Consider the following 19,049-nt stretch of genomic DNA (forward strand, 5'->3'; position numbering starts at 1 on the left):
CAGAACGTGGACCAAGGCGCTTGGTGTTTCTGCCAGCGACGCGTGTCGGGCGCCCTAGTTCGAGCCTTGCGCTGGTCCACCGCCCATCTTCCCTCGTGAGCCTCTTGATGCCCTTATCAGGCGTCTCGGGCTCAGAGGGTTCAAGTAACACTTCTTTGAAACTGCAATGGATCCAATTCGTCTTCGTCTGCGGCGGCTCTGTTTCCTTGTTAAATCTAATTTTGTTTTTATTTTTGGCCTTATCACTGCTAAGTTATCCCCTGCAGCGTATCCACCGAACTCCCTGCGACGATGCTGTGGCATTTACTTGTTTCTGGCTGTCTAGATAGTGGATGATTTAGCGCCACCCTGCATAGTAGCAGCTGAAATTGTAGCTCCCACAAGCCATGGCTCTGGGGGAAAGCTTTTTTCCGGCATTTCTCCAGCTCTTCATTCGCCTTCCAAAAGGTATATGTTCTACATTTTCCTCTCGAACTGGCACACGATGCTTATCAGACCGGGTGGTACTTTCTACCAGATTTATCTAGGCAGTCCCATTATTATACCACATGTATTCACAGCCTCATATCAGAACATCTTTGCTTCGTGGAGCCGATCGTGCCCATTCTTTGACAAGATATTGTCAAGTGAACAGAATAAAGTTTGACCAGCAGCGGCAGGAATGCTGTGATCATGCCACAGGATAGAATGCCATGCAAGCCATGCCAGTATGCATGCAAAGTGAAGCGGTGCTGACTTTTACCAGTGGGCTTTCTGCTAATCTAGGCTACAACGAATGATTACAAAAGGTTGGAAAGAAGCCACCGATTCTTCAAGTCAGCTTGGTTTGCCCAGGCCTTTAGTCACGTTCCTGACTTGCCCAGGCAAGATTGCAAAGGACACCATAAAGATGCTAACTTGGGCTAATATGTAGTTACTTTGGAACCGAGCCACGCTGCAGTAGTGTATTGATGGCCTTCATGCATGATGTTCGACAGTTCTTTGAGCGGTGGGTACAAACCCAGGGGCCAGACAGTTCTCAGTTCTTTTAAAAAAAAAATACTTCGTGGCGCTGGCGCTGGAGATGTTGATCACATGAGAATGTTTTTGGGTCAAAGGGTTCTCTGCGACACAGCGATCCACTTGGTTTGCCTTCCCCAAAGATTGAAGTCTATCAGCTGGACAAGAATAAATGTCAAGGCGGCGGCCGATATTTGCCTGCCAAGATTAGTATAGCTGCTAAAGCTTTCATGTTGTCAGCAATTCGCGCTTTAAAACCAACTGGAACGCCACCTTGTGGCTGCGATGGTTTGTAGCCAAGGCGCGAAGGCCAATTTGTGGTTGGTTCTGTTGTGAAGCGATATTGTCTTCATTTTGACATTACGATGCATACACAATGGCAACATCCTACATCGCACCTGTCGACAGTACAGCCACACAACACTAGAATACCGAACATTTAGCCATTGACAACACATTCTTGCGTCGCACCCTGACTCTGACTGTCCTCAAGACCACCGCGCACTTCTACAGATCCGATGGCCCGTGCGTCCCCATCTCCAGTACTCTCATCGTGAAGACGAGCGATCTTGTTCATCTCACGGAGGCTGCCACACTGCAATAGCCACCAAGACATCTATTCCTGTACCCCGAGTGTACTGTTCTTTTGTCCGTAAAAACCAAGCTTATATTGTCATGGAGCGTGTGGATGAGATCACACTAGCCGAAGCCTTGAAGGATCTCTCAGACGATGACCTTGAACGCATTCTCCTAGAGCTTCGACAAATACTCCAGGCATTGAGAGAATTACCACATACATCTGGAATAGGGGTTGTGTCACGATATAGGAGATATATGAAGGAGCGGAACAACGTTAACCCGGGAGATCACGCCCTATATAGCGGGCTTATCAGCCCATATCTTTTGTAGCTCCTCAAGGATCAACTCAAGTCAATTCCCGTGCTCTCGTGCGCGTTTTAGTGTGACAGGTTGAAAGCTGTGTAGGTGGGTTTTTACGCGATTCCCGCATATCCCGCATACCACAGTCTCGGCCCCGGTTTGGGCCGTTTCGGACGATCCAGGAATTTCACCTCTGGCTCCGTGATGGACTACAACCGGAAGAAATCACGGATCGTGTTGGTAACGATAAACAGGAGCTTCTAGACATGATAGCAAAACAAGATGGGCCATGGTCCCCGCCTGTATTCACCCACGCAGACCTTAACCCTTTTACTATCATGGTCCGTGGCGATCGAATCGTCTCTATTATCGATTGGGACTTGTAGGCTGGTATCCGCATTACTGGGAATATACCTCTGTCTGGTACGGTAGCTTAACACGACTATCCTGGCAGCGTTGCATCTCAAAGTTCCTCGATCCACAGTCTGAGGAATTGAGCATGGAAATTACGCGCCAGAAGTGGCGTGGAGAATAGAAAGCGGCTTATTTGATGTACATACTCAGATACTTCTAGAAAAAAATTGTCACACAAAAACGCGCGCGAGAGCATGGGAATTGACTTGAGTTGATCCTTGAGGAGCTACAAAAGAAATGGGCTGATGAGCCTGCTATATAGGGGGTGATCCCCCGGATTAACGTTGTTCCGCTCCTCTATATATCCCTTATATCGTGACAAAAATCTACAGAGCTACTCCGTTCTCTCAGACTACATTCTCTTTTCCTTCAAGCATATTCCATGTTGACCTGGGGGGCAACACTCTTGCCTCATTTTCATTCCTGCCACATTTTCATTCCTGCCAGATGCAGTCTTACCTCCCACGTAGCGACGAGCCGTCGCTTCAATATTGCTCCAATCCAACTCCGATGTACCGACAGCACGGTCGTCTGTTGCTAGTCTGGATCAATCATCAGCCACCCAGCTGCGGCATCTCTAATTGGGATCGTTTTGAACGACCGGCGCGGGACGTATCACTTGGACTAGTCTCGCTTTATCTTCAACTTTGGCGATCACAATGCGGGCAAGGAGGTTCACCGAATGGTATTAAACTTATAGTTAGTTATGCGGATAACTCACATGAGACGACGTCACTACATATTCCTCATTGAAAGTAGTGCACAAACTCCTGCTAAAGGACTTCGCCTCTGTAGGGTAAATTAGACTATGCCAGTGAATTGTGATCAATACAGGCAGTTAAGTCTCTCTATGACGGAGACATGGCACTTATAATCTGGCACCTTCTTTCCTTCTCCTTTCCTTCTCCTTATCCCTTAGCAACCTTCGAAGAATCTTGCCGCTAGGGCTCTTAGGTATCTCATCCAGGAATTCAACCCCTCCGGTGATTCTCTTATAGTGCGACTTGTGGTCTGCAACATGCTTGATGATTATTTGAGCGACCTCATCTTCTGATTGCTTTGCGAACTCAGGGGACTTGACCACGAAGGCCTTCGGGACCTCACCGCTTCGGTCATCTGGTGTTTGGATCACGGCGCAGTCCGAAACAGCAGGGTGTGCGAGGATGTGTGCTTCCAGTTCTGCCGGTGCGACTTGATGGCCCTTTGCAACTCATGAGTATTATGTCGATTGCGTGGAGACAAGTGAAACTTACCTTGACTTTTATGAGTTCCTTGATTCTGTCGACAATTACCAAATGCTCATGGCCGGAAGGAGACTTGGTGAAAAGTCCTTCATCTCCAGTTTTAACCCATCGACCATCCTTGTCATGAACGAAGGTTTCAGTGGTGGCTTTCTCATTATTCAAATATCCAAGCACAGATGAAGGGGACTGGACGAGAATTTCTCCAGACTTGTCGCACTCGGTAACCTCGTTGCCTTCGAGATCGACTATCTTAACCCGAATGCCAGGGAGCAAGGAGCCAGAGGAACGGTTGACAACATCGTGTTCGCTGGTTGAGCTTACGACCACAGCCGTCTCAGTCATACCTGCACCAGTGAGTCCCAATGCCGCAAAATCTGCACTGGCTTCTACTTACCATACGCTTGAGCAACGGTCCACTTGGGATATATTTTTTTGAGGTCTTCGATGGTTTCCTCACCTAGAGGCGCCGCGCCAGAGTAAACGAATCGCACGCTGCTCAGGTCATACTTGCTGCAAACGTCTCTTGATTGCAACATTCGGATGACTATTGGTGGTACCTTTCTCTTGTTAGTTGGAGATGTGCTGTGCCTTTTTGTGGTGACAACCTACAATGATGAGATGTTCGATCTTGAAGCGTTGTATGGCTGCAAGGTAGGACTCAAACTCAAACTTCGGCAAGATTATGATCTCGTCCCCGCGCCAGGGGGCCGTGTGGGAAACAACAATAAGTCCATATATATGGCTTTGAGGCATGAGACCCAGCTCAACTTGTGTTGAGATACCCAGTTGTTTTCGTGCAACAGACTCATATGTGGTATGCTGCAGGATGTTTGCGATGACATTTCTGTGGGATATCATCACAGCTTTCTAGTAACAGTGAGTTGAGTATCACCGCTATTCGAGGATGGAGATGACGTACCGGAAGACCGGACGTCCCGCTTGAAAAACATAAGAAAGCCGGTTGCCGGGCACCTTGACCTTCGGTCCAACTCAGAGCCTCGAGCTCGGGCAGACTTTCACCTTCTGATATAAGCTCCTCGATGCTCTGAAAGGGCACACGTTTCTTGTCCCCCACCATGGGCAAGATGAAAATCCTATCCTTCTGAATCCCAGCTGCCTCAGCAGATTTAACTGCTATGTCAAGGAGAGGGATGCAAGTGAACAGAATCTGTGCCCCCGAGGATTTAAGCTGATGAGTCAACTCAGGCTCCGAATAGGCTGCATTCGCGGGGCTTGCAATTCCAGACAGCCTGTGGACAGCATATGCAGCCGGGATATAATCAATCTTCCAATGTTGTCAGCAATTGACACGGAGGCTGCAACAACCATCATCAGGCACCTAGTGAGCAGAGGGCCGGAATTCTAGGTTTCTCCACTTACGGTGTTGAATGAAAATATGCCAACGACTTTATCCCAGCACGTGCCCTCATTAGGTGCCCATCCCATCCTCTTGCTTAGGGATTTTGCTAGGGATTCTGATCGCTGAAAGAATTGGGTTGCTGAGTAAGTTCTCCCCGTCAACCCGCAAGTGAACGGATTGCGACTTTGTGAGAGCGGACATCTGCCATACTTCTCGTTTCTCATGAACTCTGCAATCGTAATTGAGTCCGGAGGGTCTTGCGATTTTGAAATAAGTCAGCAAACTACTCAACTCTTGACCATCCATCGGCTAAGGCAACTGACCAATGGGGAGCTCCGGGGCCCAGCTTGGTGGATAGAAGACCATATTGTCCAACAGATTCTGCTCTGTATCCGAAGAAGCAATACTTGTCACGGAGTCTTCATGAATGAGGTCCAGAAGCTAGTGAATGAGGTTGTTACGCGACATCTTTATTGGTTTGACGCGAAAGGGATTGAAAATGGTTGAGCGAATTACCGCGGCTGCAATTCGAATATTACCGGGTTAACGCGCAGACCGTCGTCGTGTGGACCAAGTCGTGATCCATGTCTTATGGAGTTTGCGAGAACTGGACAAGCCCGGGGCGAACCTGAAGCCAACGGTGGAGTTCTTGGGATGACGTTGTGGGGTCCGAATGACTCGTGAACCCGCGGGTGATTCCATTCCGCACAAGCCTTCATTCCGCACTTCCGGGGTACCGGGGCTTAGCTTGGCTTGCCGAAGGAACAGTCAAAGCTTCCGACATGGTCCAACCGGCCGTTAGTCCGAATATGGAATACCGATGATCAACAGAGTTCGGCGAAATCCTGGAGTCGGGTACTTAGAAAGGTATAGCGGAACGCGGGGTGCACCACGTCCATGGGGTTCTGTATTGGCAAGTGCTGAGCGCTTGCCATGACGCTTCACGACACGGATAATAATACGATCATCGACCGACAACAGCTTTTGCAGGAGTCTGGGTCAGTTCGCAACTTGTCTTGCACCACACTTTGACAATGGCTTCCAACTCAGAAATACCCAAATCGATGTTTGCTTGGAGGAAGCATAGAGGCAATCCGGAGCCTGTAAGTGCCCCGGGAGTATATGGTGGTACCGGTCCTCATAGCGATGGCAGGTCTGGGAAGAGGTGACCGTTCCAATTGTGTCGCCGACTGGCATTTTGTGTAAAATGCTTGCATCAGGAGGTGGGTGGTCACAAGGCGAAATTGATAAGTCAGACGTGTTAAAGCAAGAGAAGTCTGTCGGTCCGACCATTCCCTACTCACAATTGAGAAACAACCTTCCTGGTTCCAAGAGAAGTTTACTCTGGTGAGCAAAGATCCCTATGGCTTGTGTTGCTGAATGAGCTGACCTGCAAAGGGACATGAAGGCTGTGGGCAGATTGTTCAAATTGGCCCTGAAGTAACTGGCACAAAGTTCAAAATAGTACGTCAGCAGAGTCTGGGCATCTGTCTGAAAAGAACTCTCGATATGTAGGTGCTAATATATCGCAGGGGGACATTGTTGCCTTGCATGCAGTTTCAGGGTGTGCGATGCCTGACTGCTCGGAATGCTCCAGAGACCTCAGCCAAATATGCGAGATTGGCCACCATTCGGGCATCGGGCAAGACGGCTTTTACGCCCCATATGCTGCAATCGAGAGTCGAGGAGCTGTCCTTGTGCCAGAAGGTGCGTTGATGAGAGCATAATGCTCGCCCGTTAACAGAAACCACGTCAAGCTGGTGCCATGAGATTTAATTTGAACACACCCGCTGATTTGAACCAGGAGTTACCCCCGCGGAGGCCGCGGTAGCCACAGATGCTGTCACGACGGCATACCATGCCATTCATCGGCGCGGGGAAGTTAAAGCTTCGGAGACGTGCTTCCTCTTTGGCCTAGGTGGTCTAGGGTTCAACGCCTTACAGATTGTCCACAACATTGGCGCTAGGGTTATCGTGTGCGACATCAGACAAGAACGTCTCGATGAAGCTGCCAAGTTGGGAATTCCCAGTAGCGATATTGTCCCAGTTGGAAAGTCACCTCAGGAGTTTGTGATGGAGAATGACTTGAAGATCGATACTGTCTTAGACTTTGTAGGAACACACCAGACATTCGAGGATGCACAACACATTGGTAAGCGAATCGTACCTCTACCTTTCATGTCATTAGGAGCTAATTATTTTAGTCCGACGAGGGGGAAAACTACTCTGCATTGGAAGTCTTAACACGGAGAACGTGATCCACATGAAGATTGGGACGAGAAAGAGGTTGAGTTACATCTTCTCCTACGGTGGGCAAGTTCGAGATCTTGAGGAAGTTCTCCAGTTGATAGCAGAAGGAGCCATTCGCCCCCAGGTGAAACCGGCGAGATTGGAGGATTTTCCGGAAATACTTAAGCAGCTAGAAGAAGGAAAAGTAGAGTCACGAATAGCTTTGATGCACGATTAGATACAAATTAATGCCTGTTTACAAGTACTTACCCGCTACTCCGTTACTTAAGCATGTGTGCGTCTATTTAAAGGTACGTAGATCTGGTAAGTGTATCTAAATTACTGATTAACGGTGATCTTAGCCCGTCTATTTACGATCACCCAAAGCTCTATCGTAATAGGCTCACAGAGTTTTGATCTCGAACTTGTGTGTAGGAACGGGCTTGGAGAGCGCCCACACGATCCCTCCCTCCATAACCTGATCCCACCGTTCAGACTCCGAGACCTTGTCTCCCACCCTTCTAAATCCATGAGGGAGACCTGGGAATATGTGCACATCGGTAGAGACACTAAAGAGGGAGAGGTGTCAGCCAAAGTGTAACATAAGGGGGTGCTCTACGTACCCAGCTTCCGTGAGCATTTTCGCATACAGCAAGCCCTCGTCTCTGAGGATATCCATGCCAGTGATACCGAACACTGTGGGAGGTAGACCGCGAACATCTTCTGGGCTCGCATTGCCAGGATTCAATCTGAGGTCATCCGCCTGCGGATTCTCGATCTTCAACATGCTCGTGAAAAGCTTACCCACTGATAACGGTAGAATCGGCGCGTCCTTGTTCTGTTCGTATGACGACAGAGATGTGCTTTGGATCTGCCTCAACTGGGGCTCGTAGCATTCAGGATTCACCAAGCACGGTATCATCAGGATCTGGCCCGCGATGGCGGGCCGGGAGACGGCGGCCTTGCCCAGGTGCTTCTGCAACGTCAGAGACGCGGCGAGCTGCGCTCCGGCAGATATGCCTCCAATGACTACCTGGTGCGCATCGCCGCCGAGGACATCGATGTGGTCGTGCAGCCACTCGAAAGCATCATGTGTGTCATCCCAGGCGGCCGGGTAAGAGTGCTCCGGCGTGTGCCGGTAGTTCACGTTGAGCACAACGACCTGCGCATTGATGGCTATGCGGGAGCAGGTGGCGTCCTCGGACGACAGCGTGCCAAACAAGAACCCGCCACCGTGCAGATGCACATATACGGGCAGGGATTTACTTGCATCGACACTCGCCGGCCGGTAGCTACGTGCTTCAACACTGGAGCCGTCGCGTGTGGGTATAGTATGATTCGTCGTCCGGACGTGCGGCTCCAGAGTCTTCATTGCTTCAGCAGCAACAGCTTCGCGCTGGTCGTTGACGAGCTTCTTGCGCTCAAGGACAGACAGGTCAGCTGGGAGGGCCGGAAGACTTGCCTCGGCCGCAAGCCATTCCTTGCTCGGGATGCCGTAGGGCGTGAAATCACACATCTTCACCAGCAATCTAGGGAACCGTAGATTGACGAATTCGTTGAATATTACTCCTTACGGGTCTGTAAATTAGCCATCTAGTACAGCAGAAGAACTGGTTTCGGGGGTACAGCGCATCATGACAGATTCTGGCGGTCGGGTTTGCGTCGTCATCCCCCGCAGAATGTGGATTTCCCAGGCCTCGGGACCCATTACAGCTAGCCACAGCTGTGGGACCCCTCTCACCCACGCTATCCCATTTCATCGTTCGGCATACCGGCATACCAATTCCTATGCCGTTCGGCTATGCTGTCAGCTTAGACTTGCTTGCCGTCTGTTTTTGGCAGGCGGCCTGCATCGGTATAGTAGTATGCGCAGTAGATATCCCCGGCGTATCTCCATCATGTAGCCTCGCTGTGGGCAGATTCCGGACACCACGAACCACTCAAGCATGTCTGACATCCCAACAGAACCCCCATCCCGGTCGCTCAGGGGCAAGGTCGCCATTGTCACCGGCGCAGGCTGTGCCGGCGAAGGCATTGGCAACGGGCGTGCCATCTCCATTCTCCTAGCCGATGACGGCTGCGACGTCATCTGTCTGGACATGAACCTGGAGTGGGCCAATGTTACTGCTGTGATGGTCAACTCCAAACCTGGGCGTGGGAAGGCTATCGCCACGGAAGGTGACGTGACTCTCGCTACAGATTGCGAGGCGGCCGTTCAGCTAGCCCTCGAGAAGTTCGGCAGGCTTGATATTCTGATCAACAACGTCGGCATCTCAGGGGCCCCTGGGACTGCTGTGGAAGTTGATATGGACCAGTGGGCCAAGAGTCTGGAAATTAACGTTTCAAGTATGGTCCAGATGACCAAGTACGCTGTCCCAGCCATGATGCGAAATGAAGGCGAGGCCAAAGGATCAATCGTCAACATGGGGAGCGTGGCTGGGTTGAAGGGGGGTACACCACATCTGCTGTATCCGACAAGCAAAGGCGCAGTCGTCAATATGACTCGAGCAATGGCTGCGCACCATGCTCAAGCCGGTATTCGAGTGAATTGCGTTTGTCCAGGGGTAAGTCTTCCTCAAGGCTCGATGATTTTGGTGAAAAAAGCTCGTTGTCAAATGCTGAACTGATCTAGATGCTCTATACTCCAATGATGTATTCAGGTGGAATGAGCGAGGAGGCCAGAGCAGCGCGTAAAGCTCGCTCGCTCTTGGGTACAGAAGGGAACGGTTGGGATTGTGCTTGTGCAGTCGTGTTCCTTGTATCGGATCATGCGAGGTGGATCACTGGAGCTATTCTACCGGTGGATGCTGGCACTACCGCAGCAGTCGGCATTGGCATGCCAAAGAGTGCAAGTGTCAATGGCTAGGGAAGCCAATAATTATCAGCACAACTTCATAGCAGAGCTCCCAGCATTAGAAGGTGATTCGAGTCTATATGATCTAACGTGCGGTGGAGGGTATATGTATAAGCAGTGTAGTTACCTTATACCCTAGTTGGTTTACACATTCACGGCCTTCAGAGTCTTACATATTACTGAACATATTCAATTCAAGGCTACTGTGTCGCATTCTTATATACATCACCCAAGGACGAAGTCCGAATAATTCCTCGCCTTCACATCATCACATCTCTTCCTGTATCCCGGTGCGGGGCCATTATACCTGGTGAGCGACCTGCGCTGCTTGTGTGCTAGGTTCTTGTTCACGCCCGTCATCCAAGAGTCGACCTCATTGGCTAGCAGGCCCTGGCCGCATTCGTCCACATGGCGGTACCAGTGGTCCATGTTTTCCTGCGTTGCCTCGACGAACTGGATGTTGTGGTCACGCGCGTAGTGGATGAAGTCAGCCGCCCAGTTGACGGCGTACTCGATGGACCGCGGGATGTTTCCAAACATCTGGTGTGGGCCCATGATCATGAACATATTGGGGAAGTTCTTGACCGTCAGCCCCAGGAAGGTCTGGATCCCCTGGCTCCAGACGTCTTTCAGTTTCGTGTTGTTGATTCCCTGAAAGTCGATGGCGTTAAAGGACCCGGTGACTGCGTCGAAGCCAGTTGCGTAGATGAGGACGTCGAACTCGAACTCCTCATCACGTGTCTTAATACCCTTTTCGGTGACGCGCTCTATGGGATCTCCAGTGATATCGACCAGTTTGACGTGGGGCTCATTGAAGGCTTCGTAGTAACCGCTTTCCAGGGGCACTCTCCTTGTGCCGAAGCCGTGGTTCTTCGGGATCAGCTTCTCTGCCACGGCCGGGTCCTTGATCCGCTCACGTATTTTCTTCGCATTGAACTCGCTGTATAGCCGATTGGCTTCTCGATCCGTGGCGATGTCAGTTGAGACGCCTAGGACCTTGGCAAAACCTGGGAGCTTGTACAGCTCCTCCCAGTGGGCGAAGAGCGCCTCCTTAGACAGATCGGTGGTCTTTCGCGTATCGCCCACGTGAATGAAGCATGAGTAGGACTCAAGGCATTTCCTGAAGATCTCCGGGTATTTCGCCCGTATTTCCACCATCTCCGCCGGACTGATCTTGGTATTGCGCAGCGGCGCAGTCCAGTTCGGGGTCCGTTGGAAGACGGTCAAACTCCCCACAGTCTTGTAGATCTCCTGGATGGTTTGGATCGCTGTTGCTCCAGTACCGATTATCCCTACCCGTTTCCCTTCCAAACTAGAGTGGTCGCTTGGCCATCTCGCTGTATGCCAAGCTTGACCCTTGTAGTCGTTGATGCCTGGGATGGCGGGTAAGGTGGTTTGGTTCAGAATGCCTATCGCCGTGATCAGGTACCGGCTGCTGTATTGCTTCCCAGACTCATCTGTCAGGAGCCACGAGTTACCCGGGCTCTGGAAATGGGCTGACTTGATCTTGGTGTTGAACTGCATATCCTTTTTGAGGTCAAACTTTTGCGTGAGAAATTGGATGTATCTTAAAGTCTCCGTTTGCGGCGCAAAATGCTCTGTCCAATTCCACTCATCAAGCACCTCCTGTGAAAAGGAGAATATGTATGAATAGCTTTCCGAGTCAAATCTGGCGCCTGGATAGCGGTTCCTTCACGATAGTCAGTAAGGTCATCCGTCGCCCCGCGGTGGTGTAAGCTGGGGACTTACCAGAACCAAGTCCCACCCTCTGCTTCGCCAGCCTCGATGACTTTCACTCTGAGGCCCAGTTCTCGCACTCGCAGCAGAGAGTAGATGCCACTCAACCCGCCGCCGATGATAAGGACATCATAGTCCAAACCCTCGTTCGCCAATTGGAATGCAGACATTTCCCCAGACTGTTCGTTGCAAAATAGGCACTACGCAGAAGCTAATCGAATGGTGCCATATGAAGTATCATGCTTATCACCGGAGAGGACGAAGATATATTAGCCATTCTTGATCCGAGGCCTTAGTCAACATGGCCTTTCCGACAGTGTGACGGGTTCCGCTCTCGCCTCTCTGCCCCGCGTTCCGGACTCTACCCCAAATATTGGTGCTCCACATCAACTTGTCCACCCCACACCTCCTGCCGGCTTTCTAAAAGGGGTTGACCGACTGGGCACTCTGGCATCACTTGCTTCTGACATCCCCTGATTCCCTATCCCGAAATGAGTGGCTTTTCGGCAAAGCAAGTTGGTGTAGTAAGGATTGCCACCGAAGGACACGACGCTTTCAGATAACCGTACCCGGCTCTGCCCAGCCCTCACGGAACTGGGGAAACGACACTCGAGTGCCACTGAAGCTTGCTGATCGGCTGATGATCATGTGAGGACTTGAATTGCAATGGTTCTGTCCGGACGGGGTGTTGTTCCCCATGCCGGCAGTTCGTCAACCCCACTGAAGTTTATAATGTCGTTAAAGAGAGTAGTTGAACTTGGGTCGAGCAAAAGATCCTCCGTCTTAGATAAAGTGCTAGGCAACTTCACCATCTGCATTTCTTTGCGCAAAACGTCAAAAGCCCGCAAGAACAACATCTCATAAGTCGAGAGCAGCAAATATGACGGCCATGGTCGAAGCTCCTGTAGTGAGCGCGGATATCCTATCCACCTTGGGCCATGCCCCTTCCACAGACGGGGAGATCCCACGGGTTGAGTCAACAGAGCTACCTGAAATGGTCCACGACCACAATTCCATACACACTGGCACAGCAGAGCGCCGCACGAACGGAGATGTCGTAAATGACCCGTTTGAGCTGGCTTCTGAGTATGCGTATACGCCACGGAAGCTGAAGGTCTTTACAATCGGCGCGGGCTTCTCTGGACTACTCATGGCCCACAAATTCCAGCATCGATTCCCAGAGATGCAGGACATTGTCGAACACACGATATTCGAGGCGCTGCATGACGTTGGGGGTACCTGGCTCGTGAACGACTATCCCGGCGTTCAATGCGATGTGCCAGCCCACATCTACGTGAGTTGACATATGCGTGCTGCCTCAGAAGCTTTGGAGAAGTGAGACTGAATTACGTGAAATAGGCGTTTCCATTTGATCCCAACCCTGACTGGCCTCGTTTCTATGCCAGCGGTGCTGACATCTTGGCCTACATTAAGAGGACGGTTAAGAAATGGAACTTGGACCGTGACCTTAAGCTCAATACGAGGGTTGTAGGCGCCCACTGGCAAGAGGATATCGGGCAGTGGAAGGTAACGGTAGAACACGAAGGCAAGCAGCGGGATGAATTCTGCCACGTTTTGATATCTGGCCAAGGCGTTCTCGTCCATGAAAACTGGCCCAGCATACCCGGTTTACGAGACTTCAAGGGCCAAATCACACACTCAGCGCGTTGGGATCATAACTACGACTACTCCAATAAGAGAATCGCAGTGATTGGCAATGGCTCCTCCGGCATTCAGATCGTGCCACAGATGGCCAAACTCCCCGGAACAGACGTTAAAAACTTCATCCGGGGGCCTGCGTGGGTGTATTACCGCGCGCCCCCATCGAAACACCTTGGAAGGGAATTTGACGATCCGAATCCGGAGTACACTGAGGCTGAGAAGAACAAGTTTCACGATCCGGAAGAGCATCTCATCCACAGAAAGGGTATCATCTCGCGGACGAACAAGTCGTTCTACATCTTCCTGAAAGGCGACAACAACAAGGAGGGGGTGAGACTGGCGGCCGAGCAGATGGCCGAGAAGCTGAACCACGACCCAGTCCTGTGCGAACAATTGATCCCAAAGTGGGAGCTTGGCTGCCGCCGTATAACACCCGGTCCGGGTTATCTCGAGTCTTTCCTCCGACCCAACTGCCACTTGACGAACAGTGGCATCATGAGGATTACCGAGAATGCGGTACACACTGCAGACGGTCAAGTCTACGAGTGCGACGTCGGTAAGCGAGCCTAGTGGTTTCGGTGCCTTAGAGAAACGCTAACCGCAAAACAGTTGTTTGCGCGACGGGATTTGATGTCTCGCATCGCCCGCGTTACCCCATCGTAGGGCTGAACAAGAAGGTGGACCTGCGAACAGAGTGGGCTGACGATCCGGAGTCCTATCTTTCTGTTGCCGTTCCAGAGTATCCCAACTACTTCATGATGATGGGCCCCAACTGCCTTGGTGGCCATGGCTCACTAGTTGAGTCATTGAACTGGACCGGCGACTATTTCGTCAAGTGGGTGAAGAAGATGGCGACAGAGGATATCAAGTACGTCCACCCGAAGAAATCGGTCGCAGATGCCTTTATCAAGTACGGCGACCAAGTCCACAAAACGCTTGTGTGGACTGGGAGTTGTAGCAGCTGGTACAAGAGAGGCAAGGTGAACGGCAGAGTGACGGCTCTTTTTGGAGGGAGTGCACACTTGTTTCAACGCATGTTGAGCGACATCCGTGCCGAGGACTTTGAAATAACATACAACACGGCAAATCCGTTCAGGTTCATGGGCAATGGATTCACAGCATTTGAGATGGATCCAAAAAGCGACTTGTCGTGGTACGTTGAAAAAGCCGAGGTCCTGAACGAGTAGGGGCGGCTTTAAGGAGTAAAAAGATCCCTGGGCCCGTCGCCAGTTTGCCCCAGAGGAAGTAGCATTAAACAATTAGACTTGTTGACAAGGTCTCATTACAAAGGCAGACCCCAGCACTAGCAGTTACGACGGCATGCCTAGGTATATCGTAGATCAATACCAAGAACACCAATAGATGGAGCAATACGAGCGGACGCAGTGAAGATAAACCTGTCAATACTTGTTCTCGTGGAATTACCGTTGAATTACCCTTGCCACTGGACTGGCGCAGGGCGGCGGGACTTGACCTCCGCCAGTATGCTTAAGTGTTGGCCCGGGGCATCGGACCGAAGACTGGATCGCCTGTGACCCAAGGCAGTGGTCGGCTTAACTGGCCCATCCGCAACATTGTGTGCAGCACTGCAAGGGACCGGCACGTGTGCAAGTAGGCAGACAAGCAAGACAAGTCGTCACGCTCTTATCACGCTCGAAGCCGTAATCGACAGTAGATTCGTTGGATGTGGGGCGTGGCGGACGTCCATGGGTGACGATTGCCACGCACGACATGTGCTGCACACCCCCAGATCCCCTCGCAGGATTGTGAATCTCCCCGAGTCGATTCTATCGAGTAATAAGTGCGTTTTGAGTCGCTACATGTCCGCTTCACTGGTCGGTTAAAGTGCCTAGCGTCCGAACAGACTCTGGCTACGCGGGGGAAGCCGGATTGGAATGGGCTGGAGCGTCTCGGCATTGCCAGCTGCTTGCGGGCTGGCCGTGTGGTGAGGCATCCTGTCACACAGAGGACTCAAGACGAGATCTCACCACAAACCGCGGAACTCATTGTTACGGTACCAAGTTGTGCGGCACTGGAGCTGTCCCGAAATCCCACGGGAAAGTGGCCCAGGTCCCTGCCAGAGTATGGGACTGTGGGGGGTGGGGCGACGGAATCCCAACACGAGCGAGACCAAATTGTACCTACGCATAATGAAGGGGTGCGCTGGTCAATCTGGCCGCTTGACAAATTGACAAAGGACGACGTTTCGAGCTGGCACAGGTTGTTTGTTTGATGCGTTTACCGACACAGTGGCATGAGCAGGGTCGGAAATCCTGCTGGTTGCAGGACTGCGTGCTCCCCTTCCGCATCGGACGAATGGGGGCGGTGGGCACGATTACTGGCGGATGTCGGAAACCTGTCGGGAAGGGGTTCCTCGCCTCGCCCGTGGCCTGATGGGGCTTCCTTCGCATCCTCACCCTAGGTACGCCGACGGCCCTACCGCAATGCCGCCAGTGGCAGTGGCTGGCTACCTTTATCAGGGCCAGGGCCAGGGCTATTTCGGGAATCAAACGGGTAGCGGGCACTCCATCTGGATCCAACTGGATCCTGTGGTCACTGGTTTTCTCCAGGCCGTAGTATATCCTCGCCCGGGATGGCTCGGGGGTGCTGATTGGCCGGCGGGGGCTAATATAGTAATGACAACAGTTTCGTGGTGAAATACAACAGTAACGAGAACTCGTCGTGCAGAGTGCCGACATGAGAGTTGGGAGCAGACGGGCTTGCCCAGACGATTGCCCGGCGATCGTGATAGGCTCCCGGGGATGCCCAACAGGTGGGGGCAGCCCACTGTGGGGGGCCCAATCCCAAGCAGGACCCCTTATCAGGGCGCTATCACGCTGATTCGAGGAGCCCCGTGGCCGCCCGGCCTCTGGACCCTGCAGCGTGCTTTGTGGTTAGTGACGTCGAGGTGACAGGGCCACCGGGAGCCCTCTGGCCAGTGGCATGCGGCGAGTCACGCCATTGGAATTCGTAAACATGGCGGCTTATCGCGGCCGCCGGCTGCTCGTTGGACGCCCCTGCACGCGCTAACTCAACAATGCTTCGTCTTTTCTTTGTCGCCGGGGATAGTTTCTGACCATTTTCTCGCAGTCGTGTGGCGTCTCGTGTCAGATGCCCTTGTCCTGCAGTCCCTTTCACTGTACCGGAGTACCTAGGCGAGGCCGGCTGCCCGCCCTGCCCCCACTACACACAAGCACGCCGTCGATCGGACCTGGCCAGGCGACGGGCACTGCGCCTTTTTGTTACATAACATAATACAAGGCCAACTCAGTTCCCTTTCTCCTACCCGTACACTACGTGACGAGTAATTCTCGTGTTTGATTCCCTTATAGACCCGTGAGACCCTTCGACGACTTCTTGTCGCAGAACCCCAATCCCACTCACACATCCCAATTGCGTTTCTGTTTCTGTTCTTGATACCCTCCAAACCGCAATCATGGTGAGTTCAGTGCAGTCCCTCCTACCCCGCCCGCCGCCCCCCGCCGCCCGTGCACTCAGCACAACGCAAGACGGGGGCTGTGGACGCTCTTTGGGAGTGACGACGGCGCTGACAATGGCATGCGACACTGTAGGCTGCATCAACCTCGAATCAGGTCATCCTGAAGAAGTACCAGGACCTCGACCAGAAGGGCTCGATTATGGCCGAGTACATCTGGATCGATGCTGAGGGCAACGTCCGCTCCAAGTCGAGAGTGAGTTCTCCTGCGCCCATTTTTCGGCGCCCCGGCTACGCTCGGGTGCCGCCAATTTCAAGTTGGGTCAACCAGCAGCGCTGACATCATGTGTTTCCCCCCCTGCAGACCCTGGCACTCAAGAAGGAGGGCTACCAGCCCCAGGACCTGCCCGTTTGGAACTTTGACGGCTCCTCCACTGGCCAGGCCCCCGGTGACAACTCAGGTATGAATGAATGAACCTCTTTTTGTCTGCGCACTGCGCAACTGTCGCGTGCACACAGACTGACAGTCGACTTTGAAGATGTCTACCTCCGACCCGTCGCAGTCTTTCCGGACCCCTTCCGTCTGCACGACAACATCCTGGTCCTGACCGAGTGCTGGATGTCCGATGGCACTCCCAACAAATTCAACTACAGACACGAGGTACACCCCCTTCGTGCTTGTGATATGGCGACAAACAGATTCAAGAATCCGTTCTGACATTCTTCTAGTGCGCCAAGATCATGGAGGCTCACAAGGACAAGAAGCCTTGGTTTGGCCTTGAGCAGGAGTACACCCTTCTTGACCTGAACGACCGCCCCTTCGGCTGGCCCCAGGCTGGTTTCCCTGCTCCCCAGGGGCCGTATTACTGCGGTGTTGGCGCTGGCAAGGTTGTCCAGAGAGATATCGTTGAGGCCCACTACAAGGCCGTAAGTTTCCTTAATTGAACGTATAAGTGGAATAGATCACTAACCGGGACCCTCAGTGCCTCTACGCCGGTGTCAAGATCTCGGGCACTAATGCCGAGGTCATGCCCGCCCAGTGGGAGTACCAGGTCGGCCCCTGCGAGGGTATTGAGATGGGTGACCACCTCTGGCTCGCCCGTTTCCTCCTGAGCCGTGTTGCTGAGGAGTTTGGCGCCAAGGTTTCTGTCGACCCCAAGCCTATGCCCGGTGACTGGAACGGTGCTGGTCTGCACTCCAACTTCTCCAGCGAGGAGATGCGTGTAGAGGGTGGCATGAAGCACATTGAGGCCGCCATCAAGAAGCTTGAGGGTCGCCACCTGGAGCACATTGCCGTTTACGGTGAGGGTAATGAGAAGCGTCTTACCGGCCGCCACGAGACCGGTTCCATCGACAAGTTCACCTACGGCGTTGCCGACCGTGGTTCCTCCATCCGTATCCCCCGTGAGTCCGCAGCCAAGGGCTACGGCTACTTCGAGGACAGGAGGCCCGCAAGTAACGCCGATCCCTACCGCGTAACTCTCGCCCTCATGGAGACGATATTTGCTTAAAACGACAATCTAGAGTGTTGTCGTAGAGGAAGAAGAGTAATAAATGAAGAAATGCGGTGAAAAAGGATGGTGAGGGCGCGGGTGTTCTAGAAGCCCCACCTGGACAGGTTTGGGACGATTCTGATGACTTATGTTGAAACCGGCCAGTCTCTACATGTCTATATTATTCTACAGGCTGCTGTCATTGAAGCGAATATAAATGTTTCACCTATAATGATCACGATGCATCTTGGTGTAGAGTGCATAGCTTGTCGCGCCAGCTGGCGAAACGATAAGGAGATAAGCAAGCCCTCAGTGAATACTTCAAATCGGACATCATGGATGGGGAGCGTTCACCATAATGATCACGGAGTACATCTCATTCCACCTCTTAGAGATCGTATCAAATCAAGACCTTGTCAAGTTTTGTGCCCCAACCTTTCTTTGACGGACACGTCCCTCGATGGAATTGTTGAACGTGTCGAGAATTACTGTCGCCAAAGCATGCACACGTCTGACCAAAACCATGGGTAATTGGGGACTAATCAGTAGATGCGCTGCTTGTAGGAACTAATTAGTTGCCTGTTGTGTGCATGAACACCGCGGATTCTCTACCAACTTTCTGTCGGCCGATGCAGAGCTCGGGCGCGCCGTACTCGGAACTGGCAATGTGCCTCAGTCTTCATTCAACTCCAAAGTGTACCACATCGCTGGTACCGGTGATTTCAATCAAGATGCATCGTTG

At 52.2% G+C, this 19,049-nt stretch overlaps 7 protein-coding genes across 7 annotated transcripts; 4 read left to right on the forward strand and 3 right to left on the reverse strand.

The window, feature by feature from the left end:
• Positions 1–3,065: 3,065 nt before the first annotated feature.
• Positions 3,066–5,262, reverse strand: JN550_005779 (uncharacterized protein; the record flags this gene model as incomplete). The annotated part of the gene is made up of 8 exons (XM_049317444.1): positions 3,066–3,081; positions 3,216–3,493; positions 3,546–3,880; positions 3,931–4,093; positions 4,146–4,403; positions 4,456–4,821; positions 4,917–5,152; positions 5,220–5,262. The coding sequence occupies 8 exons, from the start codon at positions 5,260–5,262 to the stop codon at positions 3,066–3,068; spliced, it is 1,695 nt and encodes a 564-aa protein (XP_049172401.1).
• Positions 5,263–5,930: 668 nt separating this feature from the next.
• On the forward strand, positions 5,931–7,363 carry JN550_005780 (uncharacterized protein; the record flags this gene model as incomplete). The annotated part of the gene is made up of 5 exons (XM_049317445.1): positions 5,931–5,999; positions 6,295–6,360; positions 6,429–6,603; positions 6,701–7,048; positions 7,101–7,363. The coding sequence occupies 5 exons, from the start codon at positions 5,931–5,933 to the stop codon at positions 7,361–7,363; spliced, it is 921 nt and encodes a 306-aa protein (XP_049172402.1).
• Positions 7,364–7,528: 165 nt separating this feature from the next.
• On the reverse strand, positions 7,529–8,641 carry JN550_005781 (uncharacterized protein; the record flags this gene model as incomplete). Its single annotated transcript, XM_049317446.1, has 2 exons — positions 7,529–7,694; positions 7,749–8,641. 2 exons carry the CDS (start codon positions 8,639–8,641, stop codon positions 7,529–7,531), a joined length of 1,059 nt encoding a protein of 352 aa, XP_049172403.1.
• Positions 8,642–9,071: 430 nt separating this feature from the next.
• JN550_005782 (uncharacterized protein) lies at positions 9,072–9,991 on the forward strand (the record flags this gene model as incomplete). Its single annotated transcript, XM_049317448.1, has 2 exons — positions 9,072–9,689; positions 9,758–9,991. 2 exons carry the CDS (start codon positions 9,072–9,074, stop codon positions 9,989–9,991), a joined length of 852 nt encoding a protein of 283 aa, XP_049172404.1.
• A 213-nt stretch (positions 9,992–10,204) lies between these two features.
• On the reverse strand, positions 10,205–11,886 carry JN550_005783 (uncharacterized protein; the record flags this gene model as incomplete). The annotated part of the gene is made up of 2 exons (XM_049317449.1): positions 10,205–11,669; positions 11,729–11,886. 2 exons carry the CDS (start codon positions 11,884–11,886, stop codon positions 10,205–10,207), a joined length of 1,623 nt encoding a protein of 540 aa, XP_049172405.1.
• A 710-nt stretch (positions 11,887–12,596) lies between these two features.
• JN550_005784 (uncharacterized protein) lies at positions 12,597–14,565 on the forward strand (the record flags this gene model as incomplete). Its single annotated transcript, XM_049317450.1, has 3 exons — positions 12,597–13,010; positions 13,076–13,934; positions 13,988–14,565. 3 exons carry the CDS (start codon positions 12,597–12,599, stop codon positions 14,563–14,565), a joined length of 1,851 nt encoding a protein of 616 aa, XP_049172406.1.
• A 2,249-nt stretch (positions 14,566–16,814) lies between these two features.
• JN550_005785 (uncharacterized protein) lies at positions 16,815–18,325 on the forward strand (the record flags this gene model as incomplete). Its single annotated transcript, XM_049317451.1, has 6 exons — positions 16,815–16,817; positions 16,951–17,070; positions 17,179–17,275; positions 17,342–17,475; positions 17,544–17,741; positions 17,798–18,325. The coding sequence occupies 6 exons, from the start codon at positions 16,815–16,817 to the stop codon at positions 18,323–18,325; spliced, it is 1,080 nt and encodes a 359-aa protein (XP_049172407.1).
• Positions 18,326–19,049: the final 724 nt, after the last annotated feature.

This window comes from Neoarthrinium moseri (assembly GCF_022829205.1).
Source record: "Neoarthrinium moseri strain CBS 164.80 chromosome Unknown scaffold18_Wmoseri_CBS_16480, whole genome shotgun sequence".
Classification (NCBI taxonomy): Eukaryota; Fungi; Ascomycota; class Sordariomycetes; order Amphisphaeriales; family Apiosporaceae; genus Neoarthrinium; species Neoarthrinium moseri.